This window comes from Muscardinus avellanarius (genome assembly GCF_963383645.1).
Source record: "Muscardinus avellanarius genome assembly, chromosome: 4".
Classification (NCBI taxonomy): domain Eukaryota; kingdom Metazoa; phylum Chordata; class Mammalia; order Rodentia; family Gliridae; genus Muscardinus; species Muscardinus avellanarius.
Window position 1 is genome coordinate 37,754,721 of NC_137789.1, and position 12,803 is coordinate 37,767,523.

Sequence of the window (12,803 nt, forward strand, 5' to 3'; positions counted from 1 at the left end):
GAGACCAAGAAGAAATATTTCTATGAGTTGGGGAAAAACTATGAGTGGTATCCTGGAAGCCAAAGGAAGAGCATGTGTCAACAGGATGCAGCAGTCAATGTCAAATAGAAGTGAGGTGAAGTTAGTACCTGGATGTCTAGATTTTGGTACCATCTAGGTCACTGTTGCTATTGGTGATGAAAGCCTGATTAGAGTGAGCTAAGGTGAAAATGGAGGCAAGGAACTAGAGGTTAATATAGAGAACTCTGGTGAGATTTTCTGTGAAGGATGGAAGTGGAATTTCATATGGGCGCTTACTTACCTTCATTAGGTTAGAGATGATAAGCTAACTTTTCAGAACGGCATCTAAAATAGATGAAAATCTAGGTGAGAGCTTCCTCCAAACTTTTGTTTAAAGACACAGATTCATATTCTTAGTTTAGTTTTGATTGTAACCTACTAGACCAGTGGTTCCAAACTGTGGGTGGTAACTATCAGGAGATGGCTGTGGCTTGAACTTGATTTCTAGAAATAGCCTTTACATCATTTAAAAATTCTGTTGTTTGCCGCATTTAAACATTAGAGGATTTATAGCCAGTTGTGGTGGTGCACGATTGTAATCTCAGCATTTGGGAGGCTGAGACAGAAGGATTGTGATTCAAGAACAGCCTCAGCTTACTACTTAATGAGGCCCTTTGCAACTCAATGAGACCCTGTTTCAAAATAAAGAGTAAAAAAATAGGGCTGGGGGTATAGCTTGGAGGTAGAATGCCCCTGGGTTCCATCCCAGTACTGCAAAAAAAAACAAACAAACAAACAAAAAAAAAGGATTTATATTTAAAATCTAAATTTTTAGCTGCTATTAAAAGATATCTGGTAGGATTGAACCCCATAGTCAGTATTATATAAACAGTAGAATGCTTATTTCAGTGCTTGTAGATGATCTCTAATTAATTGCAGTCCCCATGACCTACAATTTGTTGCTAAATGCAAGTGTTAGTTTCTTTACACAGGCTATGCGCTCTTTTCTATATGCTCTGTATGTTGATGTTTTTTTTTTTTCCCCTATGTCATTATTTGATTCTGTGACCCCTCACTTTCTCAGGGTCAGATAAAATGTGCCCTCATATTTTGGTAAAAATCATTTATTTTCTCTCCCAGTGACTAGGACTTGATACACAGTATACCCAAAGAAATTGCTCTTAAGAAGTGACAGGTACAATATACAGTGATACAGAATGAGCTGGGTATGGTGGTGCACACTTATAATCCCAACATTTGGGAGGCTGAGACAGGAGGATCGCGGTTTGCAGACAGCCTCAGCTACTTAGTGAGGCCCTCTGCAACTTAGTGAGACACTGTCTCAAAATGAAGAATAAAAAATAGGACAGAGGTGTAGCTCAGGGGGTGAATTCCCCTGGGTTCCATCCCCAGACCCACCCAAAGAAAAAAAAAGAATGAAAGTTTTTGCTTGCCACACAGCTAACCATGGTATCGGGACTCTGTGTGAGAGCTCATATGTAGTCTAAAAGGTTGGGAATGGGAGCTTTCAGTAAGTGGCTGCTTCCAATCAAGTGGCTGGCTGATTGAAAACAGTATATATCAAAGTGGTGGTATGCAGCAGAATATCTTTATTTTGGTTGCCTTTGAAAGTACTATTTTTTGTCCTTTGGAAAGACTTAATGTATTGATTAGCGCATAAGTATCTCTGTATCCCATGGACCTAAGTTTGCCGTTGAAGGCTTTTCTTAGAGCTATGGTTAGTTCCACAGTCCAAATAGCCTATCTCACATATGGGAGATACTGAAAATAGGTCTTTGTTAGATGTATTTTGTTGTGCAGATACTACCTTTTTTATCTTCTTCCCATAAAGATGGGGGAAGGAAGAGTTTATTTAGGCTGCTCTTTTGGGAAGTTCAAGTACATTTGTCTTTCCTTTGTATCCCTACATTCTCTTTCCACCTGCTTGTCTCTAGCTCCTAGTTCTAGTTTAAATGAACAAATTTGTTTGATAAAACTTAGTGTTTCCTATTTATTCCATTAAATGTTCCACAACTTTAGTTCCTCATTCTGCATGAAGTATATTTGAATGATGTGGTATGTTTATGCTGTTTGTCAGGTAGTTAATGATAGCTAATGATATGTTCTATGCATACTATATCATTACTGCTTTGTCTTCAACAATTAACATTAGTTGGTACTTTTGGAAATTACACAAATCATGATCCTGGGGAGTTAAAAGTTTTGTATTTAATTTTCCACTGTTTAATGTAGCCTTAAGAGCATAAGAAGCTGAGGGTAAGCCTGGTAAAAGAAAATTTATATCCTTTGTTTCCTATTCTTGTGAATTGTGTATTGTGTTTACCAGATACCCTTAAGCCCAACTCCTTTTGCCAGGCCACCTAAAATTACTTCTACTTATTTGAAAATTTGATTATATTATTTTATTGGTCATGAGACATTTTTGACATGTAATTAAAATGTATTGAAGTTTCCCTTCCTCATTGTCTGAACACAGAAACAAACATTAATGCAACACATTCTACGCTGTGATTATGAGGCCTGTCGACAGTATCTCATGAATCTTGAGCAAGCAGTTGTTTTAGAGCAGAATCTACAGATGTTACAGACATTCATCAGCCACAGATGTGATGGAAACAGGAATATTTTGCATGCGTGTGTATCAGTTTGCTTTCCAACCAGTAATAAGGAAACTAAAGAAGAAGAGGGTAAGATTAAGACCTATACTAAGGTTTTTTTTTGTAAAAGAGTTTTGGACAGTTTTTAAAATGTTAAAAGGTTCACTTTAAACAATTTGTATATTTTTACTTTGTTTTTTAAAATCTTGGAAGTTATCACTTTCGCAGAAGGAAAAAAGATTCCTGTCCTTGTTGAGATGGGTATATAGTAAAACAAAGTTTTATCAGTATGTTTTTATTGTCTTTAATTCTTAATTTGATGATAATATACAAACAGGATATGTCCTACTTAAAGAGTTCTATGCATTTTATAATTTTAAATGATTTTTATTACCACAGACGGGAATTATTCAGCATGTTAAGCCAAATTATATAACTTTTATCCCAATGTTAGAATATACAGGGAAAAATTAACTTAGTTATTAACTGTTTTGAGAAAGTAAATGTTAACTTTCCCAAAATAATTTTCTTGGCTATCAAGTTTATAATTGGCTACATGGATGGAGAAAATGAAAACCTAAATGTGCATGCAATTCATGATGTTTTTACTGATTATGAATTCTGCTGCTGATATTCTAGTCTTTAATTTTTGAATAGTGGTTTGCAGGTTTCTGAGTATATTCTTGTTATTTAGGATTATAAATTGTGTATGAGCCAAAACTAAGATTTGGATAAGTGGGTAGCTTTCTGATGTAGGGAAGGCTAAACTTAAGTCTACCTAATGACCTTCTTTTGACCTTAAAGAGTGGAGAAATAAGGTACAATAGAGACATAATCATGTAGTCTGTCTCAGTGTTTGTTGCTCTAAAGAGAAAAAAATTTAATCCATTGGTTACCTAATTTGTACAGTAGACCACTAAGATACATAGTATGGCCTGTACATTCTTATTATTAGTTATAGTAGAAATTTAAATTGATCCTAATTTTTTTCTCTTCATGTTTCAGAAGCAGAGCGCTCTGAAAGAAATACATTTGCAGAAAGGCTATCCGCTGTTGAGGCTATTGCAAATGCAATATCAGTTGTTTCAAGTAATGGCCCAGGTAATCGGGCTGGATCCTCAAGTAGTCGAAGGTAATGTGATTTTTACAAGGAAAGTTTTAATTGGAAGAAAGAGTCCAAGTACAGAAAACAGTATATCTCTTACCTTTTGTATGCATGAATTGGTGGGTCCTTTTGTTTTTGCTTCCTCCCAATAAAAACCTAGGGAAAAATGTGTGATAATTCCTAAAAGCTTAAGTGTAGAACAGTAGGATTCAGAAACTTCATGAATTTGAGGTAATTTCAGCAAGTAGTTCACACTTGAATCTTTGAGTGTATTATGAATTCATCATTATTTCTTCCTAGAAAGATACTTTCTTTAATTGGAGAATAAGTAATACAGTGTAGTATTAAGAACAACCTCATTTTTTTTTTTAACTTTCAGACTTCTTATATAGGCCAACTTCTCAGATGTCTTAATGATCTGGGAAGAAATAAAAGGTTGGTGTGTATTATAAATGTTCATTAATTAAATTTTTAGGATTTCTGAGTTGCGGGATGGACAAACCTTTACAGCACATTAAAATTTGCTAACTGATTGATTAGATAATGCATAAGTAAAGAACTCAGGATATAGTTTTCTTTTTATAGGAAAAAACACATTTATTCCAGATATGAGGGATAAAACACTTTGTTACTGACATATCATTAATGGAAGCACTGCTCACTGTGTGGTAATGATAGGTTGTAAATTCTACGTAAAATGAAGACTTTCCTTGCCTATTTTCTGTTCCATATTCATCTTTCCTTTTATACGATGGTTATTCTTAAATTGGCACCAGGAAGGCTACCAAGTTGATGGCTTCCTCGGTTCAAAAGCATCTGGAAATGAGACTTAACCAACTTAACCAAAAACTATTTGTGGGTGCCTAAATTATAATTTAAAATAATACAAAAACATGTAGACTACACAAAATGGATGTTAACAGTTTATTTGTCTAGTGCTACACTAGGCAGAAAAAGTGTATGGTCTAAAATGGAAAGCAACTTAAATTCTTCATGAAGAAATTAGCGTCTGAATTATTTCAGGTATTTCATTTCCTCAGGGAAATTACAGGTGCAAATCAAGTTGGACTCTGATATGGTTGGTCCAATGCCAGTCCCGCCATCTTTTTTTCATGTAAGGATTATTTTGAAGGCAAAGACTAAAAGGAGCTTCAAGAGTGGGTGATGTGTTGCTCACCGAAATAATTTGCAGAGTAAGCTCCTTTGAGGAATTTGCCGAAGAATTCACTGCAGTGCTCTTAACCAGTTCAAACTCAGGGCTGCTGGTTGAACAGATGAAAGCACAGGAGTCTTATTTTCCACGCCGGGCAGTAGGAAGTCCACAGACTGCTTCATTGAAGTGAAACCCTCCTCTAGCCTACAATGGATTTTCTAGGCGATGCCCCTTGATGAGTTTGCAGGCTGGGATTCATGAGCTGTAAGCTCAAAACTGATGCACTTTCACTATTGAATGAAGTACTGTTAAATGCCTTCAAATGATGATTTGACTCAGAAGTTTTATTATGTGACGCAATAGTTCCTGAGTGCAAAGGGCAGATTTAGTGGAAAGCTTGATTGATGCATCTGATTGCAGGTGTATGTGCTCTAGAGATTGTTAATCTGGAAGACACATGACCTTCGCTTTTTTGTCACAGTGTTATATTTGAACATGAATGGATTCTAAGGCTTCTGTAGCATGGATATAACGTGCTTACAAAGAGGAAATTACATCATCCTTCAATTCTTCCATATTGTCAGAAAATATGATGACTCCAGGCAAGCCTATACGAAGAAATGTCAAAACTCTGAATGTTAGCAGCCAAGGTGGTATCTCCTCAGTATTGTCCTCAGCCACTGAGGATCCAGGTGAATCTTCATGAATTGTGTACAACATCTTGAAGAATAATTTTCTTTTTTTTTTTTTTGTTTTTTGTTTTTTTTTATTTTTAAAGAATCTATATGAGGAGCTGGGCATTGTACTTAAAAATGTTCCCAAGACCCAATGAAGAAAAAGAGGTTAAGGACAATTTTAAAAATGACAAGGAATGACCCCCTCATTTAATACTGAATTGACTACATCACAACAACAAAGTTGGGAATTTGCAAGTTCAAGATGAGACTATGGTCTCAATATATCTTCATTTATTCTTAGTCTACTCTAAGCTATAAGTTGGAGAATAGCCCACATATGTTTTATTTGGCCTGTGTAATGTTAAATTTTTTTCTTTAACTTGAATGACTTTAGATGAGCATGTCTGCCTCTAGTTTGCCACGACCTCCACCCCCCCACCCCCCCGCCCCATTTCTTAAACTTGACTGCCCGTTACTCATTTATTTTACCTTTCTGACTGAGTAGACATTTCGTTTGTGGCCCTGGTTAAGAACTCTTCTTGATAAGCCCAAAACATGCATTTGTTTTCAGGTTTTAAAGTGCCTCCCAATTACTGCTGATTTTTTTCCCCTCTGTGCATTGAATGCAACACGTTAGGATATTAAGTATGTGTCAAGCTTACAATTTAAATTGTACAGGAGCCTCCTAGTGTGAATAGTGACTATGCTTTGTACTGTTATTGGTAAGGAGCCTCTCCTTTTCTCTGGATGATAACTTTGAACAGGGAAGTGGCCCTGACTGAAATTATCACTGTACCCTATTCCCTTCTGTATTATAGAAGCTCAAACTTGGATTTCTAAATTGGGAAAAAGATACCGATTACAATAAAGTAGTGTATTACAGCTGGTTTTAATAGTGACTATTATAACAGAAAATAGATTATTTGGAACATTAAAATTCACTTTGCAGGGTCTTCCAAAGAGTGTTTCTATTTCAAAAAGTATATGACAAATAAGCTTCATAAAACAAAGTTTATATTCCCAAAAGTAGCCTCTAAAAACCTGTTTTTGTGAAAAAAATTTTTTATAAATTTCCCTAGCTGTTTGTGGTGGTGCACACCTATGATCCCAGTACTTGGGAGGCTGAGACCTCCCAAGATCACAGATGTGACACCAGCCTCAGCAATGTTAAGGATACCCTGTTTTAAAATAAAAAAGATAAAATGGTGCTGGGGGTCTAGCTCAGAGGTAGAATGCTCCTGGGTTATCCCCAGTCATGCCCCTCCCCCTACATCCTTTTAAAAATGAAAATGTGTTGGTATTGGAAAACATACTTACTCTCAGGTTAAGTAATTATTACAATTAGAGTTTCAAACATTAGCAAATATTTCAGAATTACTTACTATATATAGATGTATTATGCTTACCTAGTTGCACATCAGAAACATATCTTTGGCATTAAGTCTGCATGGGATAATGAAGTCCCTTTTATATTGTCTTGCCCTTAAAATTTGAGTTATGACACTTTATTAAGAAGCTCTAAGATTCTTGCCGAGCGAAGGGATTTTGTACTCTCTTACTCACTGTTAGTACTAAATGTGTTAGTTTTATAATTTTTGTAAGCATTTATTCAGAGGTAAAGTACAGGCTTTTGTATAGGTAGTCACCAGTTCCCCTAATGGGATTTGTGTTTATGAATTTTTTCTTTTTAGTGATGCTTAAACCTGTGCAGTATTTTTCTATAGCAGGAGAACAAAAGGTTACACCCATATTTTACCAATACATTTCACAACTTGTAGTTTCATTCAGTAGTTCCTTTGGGATGCAAATTGTATTGTTAAAATTTTTTTGTATAAAAGAATCTAAATTGGTATTTGTTTTCAAACTACTTGCTGTGTGGATGTTAGCTTAGTTGCTTTGAGATCATAGACAAGGGTTTTAGTAGGCTTACTATTGGTTTTGCGTTAATCAGTATGTTTGCTGATATCGATTATTAAACAGTACTTACCGATAATAAACAGGGAACATAAAAACTTTGCCTTTTTAATGTTTAGCTCTTCATTTATCCTAAGTGTGTGAAAGATTTGTAATCTTATTTCACTGCAGCTTTTGTTCCCTGTGCTTAAGTTTATATGGGAGCTTAAGATAATGGTTTTAGTGTTAAACTGGGTATTAGGATCCCCTAGTTTCTTTTCTCTCATTCTGTGATTTCCAGAATTGTCATTTGTGCTTTATTTCTCTTGCCTGGAGTGTGTGTTTGTAGAACATACTTTGATCATCTCAGATGAGAAGTTCTGTGCACCTTTTCATTATGCTTGGAGTTAGTAGTGAGCTCTGATTTTGTTCATGTTCTTCTAGTTTGAGATTACGGGAGATGATGAGACGTTCATTGAGAGCTGCTGGTTTGGGTAGACATGAGGCTGGAGCTTCATCCAGTGACCACCAGGATCCAGTTTCACCCCCCATAGCTCCCCCTAGTTGGGTTCCTGACCCTCCTGCAATGGATCCTGGTAAGATCTTATATTTTATTTAGTGTTTAACAAAAAGACAAGGTCATGAAAGAAAAGATAATGAACCTTTTAATGGAATATTTAAAAATATGGAATATCTGAAACTTGTAGGTTGAAATTATATCTTAGCCATGAAAATATGATATAAGGGGTTTATATTTTGAAAATTAAAATTCTCGAAGAAATTCTTGTCAAGCACTACTCTGCTGCTGAAGTATTTATAATGGTAAGAAGCTAAATGATCCTCTTATTGGTAATATATCAAGATAAATGATTGATTTACCTAGTGGATTCCTTCTCATGATTTGGAAAATAAGCTTCCACTTAAACTTCTATCTGATTTCACCTTCGGCTTGCAGAGAAAAGCCTTAAGGCCAGTTAAGAGAACATATTAGGGATATGTTGCCTATAATGATATACATCCTGCTGTTCTGTTTACTAAAAGATGGTGACATTGATTTTATCCTGGCCCCCGCTGTGGGATCTCTTACCACAGCAGCGACTGGCAGTGGTCAAGGACCAAGCACCTCCACCATTCCAGGTAAGAGTCTTTACTATTTGCCTAGGTATTTGGAAAAGAAACAGGATATACTTGGGATATAGGATTTTGCACATTCATACTGTTATTTCAAGGAGACTGCTTAAAAAGCATCTAATTCTCTGAAATATAGTTTGTTTTTTCAATAAAAGTATATGATATGCATGTTCATGTATTCATAGATGAGATTTGTAAACAGTATGCTTAAAGTCTTTGTAATAAGGTTAATTTATTACTAATAGTATATGTCTGATATATACTGTTGTTACAAAGCATTCTTTACTCTATCCTGATTACTGTGGTTAATCACAGGTCCTTCCACAGAGCCTTCTGTAGTAGAATCCAAGGATCGCAAGGCAAATGCGCATTTTATACTGAAGTTACTCTGCGATAGTGTGGTTCTGCAGCCCTATCTACGAGAACTCCTCTCTGCCAAGTAAGGTTTAATAAACTTTTCATATGAAGATTTAGCTTTTTGATCTTTACAGTTGAAGCTGTTCTTTTTGCAGCATATAGACAGTTATATGAATTTAAAACAATTAACTACAGTCTAGTATTTTGTTCCAGTGCTATTAAGCTTCAGTGAATGAGGCCTTCTCAGTATCATATAGTATACCCTAAATTGTAGGTTCTCCAAATTGGCAATTCTGCTCCTGATGTGTGTATGTGTTTTTTTTTTTTTTGGGGGGGGGGTAACTCATAGAGAGGGTGATAGTAGCCTTGGGTGCAGGTAAGGGGAGTATTGGTGGTAGGGGGACCAGAGGTGTGGTAGAATTGCCCAGATGAGATGCTGAGTAAAATTTATAGGTTCAATGAGCCTATAAGTTTAGGGGATCTATGCCTAAATAAATATAAACCAACTTTTATGTTAGATTGATCAATTGTATATTTCCATGTTAAAAAAGGTCTCAAAAATGCCGGGCGTGGTGGCGCATGCTTGTAATCCCCGTGCTTGGGAGGTGGAGACAGTAATATCGTGCAGGTTTGAAGCCAGCTGCACTGGATTAAGAGACCCTGTTTCCAAATTAAAAAAAAAAAAAAAAAATATATATATATATATATATATATAATAGGTCTGGGAGTGTAGCCCGGAGATAGAAGGGTTTCCAGGAGCCCCAGTACTACCAAAAAAAAGTGACAAAATAGTCTTTCTGTGATTTTTCTTTTATGAGTACATTTCTTTTATAATCAAATAGGAAAATAATATTTTATGTACAATTTTTATTCAGGGATGCAAGAGGGATGACCCCATTTATGTCAGCTGTAAGTGGCCGAGCTTATCCTGCTGCAATTACCATCTTAGAAACAGCCCAGAAAATTGCAAAAGGTAATTAATTTACTTCAATTTTTAAATGAGCTGCTTATTTTTCATTTGGAATTTCTGTACACATAATTATTCAAACCTTATTTTTGTATATATGAATGTAGTGATTTATTGCATCAATATAATTTTTTGGGCGGGGGGCTGGTCTGGGGATGGAACCCTGGGTCATTTGACCTTTGATCTACAACCCCTGTCCTATTTTTCCTTTCCTTTCCTTTTGTGGTACTGGGGATGGAAACTAAGGGCTTTCTACCGCTGGGCTACACTCCCAGACCTATTTTATATTTTATTTGGAAACAAGGTCTCACTAAGTTGCCGAGAGCCTCATTTAGTAGCTGAGGCTGGCTTCGAACCTGTGCGATCCTCCTGTCTCAGCCTCCTAAGAACTGGGATTACAAGTGTGCACCACCATGCCTAGCCCTATTTTTTATTCTTTATTTTGAAACAGGGTCTTACTAAGTTGCAGAGGGCCTCACTAAGTAGCTGAGGCTGCCCGCTAACCGCGATCCTCTGGTCTCAGCCTCACGAATGCTGGGATTACAAGTGTGTGCCACCACTCCCGCCTAATATAATTCTTAAATGTGTAAAAATTTATGTGTCTACATTTTTCTCAAGTATTTTGTAGTTTGCAACTTTGCATCAAAAAGCAGCTGGTGTGAACTTCCTGACTTTTAATAAAATATTCTATAATGGATAATATGAAGTCTTCTGAAAAATAAAGATTGATTACTGATCAGTCTGCCAGTGCTTCATTGATAGTAGTGATAAAAGTATATAAGGCTCATAGGCAGATACCTTACTGTAGTTACTTTGACTTGGAATTCTTAATAGGAAAACATTACCAATATCAATTTATGTCTTCCAACATTTAAAAGATTAAAATAGTTGTCTCTCTCTGTTTCTTTTTTCTTTTTTCTTTTTTTTTAAGCACTAGGGATGGAACCCAGGGGCATTGTATCCCTGAGCTACACCCACAGTTTTTTTTTTTTTTTTAAGTAGTTTTAATTTTTGAAACAGGGTCTCACTGAGTTGCGAAGGGCCTCCTAAATAGCTGAGGCTGTCTGCAAACCTCCTGTCTCTGCCTCCCAACTGCTGGGATTACAAGCACGAGCCCAGCTGAGCGTGGTGGAGCACGCTTGTAATCTCAGCATCTGGGGGGCTGAGACTGGAGGATCGCGGTTCGCAGACAGCCTTAGCTACTTAGTGAGGCCCTCTGCAACTTAGTGAGACCCTGTTTCAAAATAAAGATTAAAAAATAGGGCAGGGGGTGAAGCTCGGAGGTCAAATGCCCCGGGTTTCATGCCAAGACCCGTAAAAAAAAAAAAAAAAAAAAAAAAAACAAGCACGAGCCCCCATGCCCAGCTAATGTAGTTCTTTTTAAAACACTGGTATTAAATAACTTATGAGATAGTCTATAATTTGATAAAAAAAAAAATTAAGGCTGGCATCTTAACAGCCTAACAAAGTAGTAAGAATTCATATATTCAACGTGTGTTATCAATAATTATAGTTATGCTTTGCCTTTGTTTTCTCCAGAATTGACAGGATTTCCTTATGTTGACTTTGTATACAACTTTAAAAAAATATGTTGTGAAGCTGGGCTTAGTGGTGCACACTTGTAATCCCAGTACTTGGGAGGCTGAGACAGGTGGATCATACAGGTTCGAAGCCAGCCTCAGCTACTTAGGCTCTCAGCAACTTAGTGAGACCCTGTTTCCAAATAAAATATAAAACAGGTCTGGTAGTGTAGTCTGGAAGTAGAAAGCCCCTGGGTTCCATCCCTAGTACCACACACACACAAATTAATATATTGTGCTTAATTATATTGCATATATTAAGGCTTTTACTTTTGAAGAAAATAGTTGATGGCTGTGTTAAGTCTTTTCCTGAGAGATAAAGAATTGTATTTTTAATCTTTTTAGCTGAAGTATCCTCAAGTGAAAAGGAGGAAGATGTATTTATGGGGATGGTTTGTCCATCAGGTACTAACCCTGATGACTCTCCTTTATATGTCTTATGTTGTAATGACACTTGTAGTTTTACTTGGACTGGAGCAGAACACATTAACCAGGTAGGTAATTTTGCATTTCTCTGTATTTATATGCTATCTTCAAGTTTTCCTTTGATCATCTCAAGAGTTACAGTCAAACTATAAGTCTGACATTTTCTTTAACTGTGAGTTAAAATTATCCCTAGAAAATTAATTTTTATTTAAATTCCTTTTTTTGTGGCACTGAGGATTGAACCCAGGGTCATTCTATCTACAGCCTCCACCCCTAGCCCTATTTTTTCTTCTTAATTTTGAAACAGGCTGTCACTAAGTTGTGGAGGGCCTCACTAAGTAGCCAATGCTATCTACGAACATGGATCCTTCTGTCTCTGTCTCTCAGTACTGGGATTACAAGTGTGCGCCACAATGCCTGGCTTTAATTTCTAAAACAGTAAGGCACAAGAGTTGATTACTAAATAAGGCATGCTCACTAGGTTCTATGATCTGACCCACAGCTCTTGATAAAGATTTTATGACTTTTTTGGGGATGATAGTTATTTTTATCATACTGGTAGTTTTTTATTTTCTGGTAGTTTTTTTTAAAATTTTCATCTATGTAATATAAATATGCCAACAAAAATTTCCAGAGCACATTACTTTTACATTGCTGTCATTCTGGTTAAACTGTTTTGAGAAATACTAGAAATAATTATTCTGATGAGAGACATACATAATTCTTTTTAAAAGTACATTTCTTTAATTTTAGGATATTTTTGAGTGTCGAACTTGTGGTTTGCTGGAGTCACTTTGTTGTTGTACAGAATGTGCAAGGGTTTGTCATAAAGGGCATGATTGCAAGTAAGTACAATTCTGACTTATATTACTATATACATGTAATCTATACTAAGT

The 12,803-nt window shown here is 36.1% G+C and overlaps 1 protein-coding gene across 2 annotated transcripts in view; it reads left to right on the forward strand.

The window, feature by feature from the left end:
- UBR5 (ubiquitin protein ligase E3 component n-recognin 5) overlaps positions 1-12,803 on the forward strand; it is a gene marked incomplete at both ends in the record, with an annotated part of 130,388 nt that overhangs the window by 72,775 nt on the left and 44,810 nt on the right. For both annotated transcript variants that reach the window (XM_080693631.1, XM_080693632.1), the window contains 8 exons: positions 2,498-2,708; positions 3,624-3,750; positions 7,891-8,042; positions 8,488-8,583; positions 8,893-9,016; positions 9,810-9,907; positions 11,827-11,975; positions 12,661-12,752. In XM_080693631.1, coding sequence (XP_080549757.1) covers positions 2,498-2,708; positions 3,624-3,750; positions 7,891-8,042; positions 8,488-8,583; positions 8,893-9,016; positions 9,810-9,907; positions 11,827-11,975; positions 12,661-12,752 — 1,049 coding nt within the window. The remainder of the gene's footprint in view (positions 1-2,497; positions 2,709-3,623; positions 3,751-7,890; positions 8,043-8,487; positions 8,584-8,892; positions 9,017-9,809; positions 9,908-11,826; positions 11,976-12,660; positions 12,753-12,803) is intronic.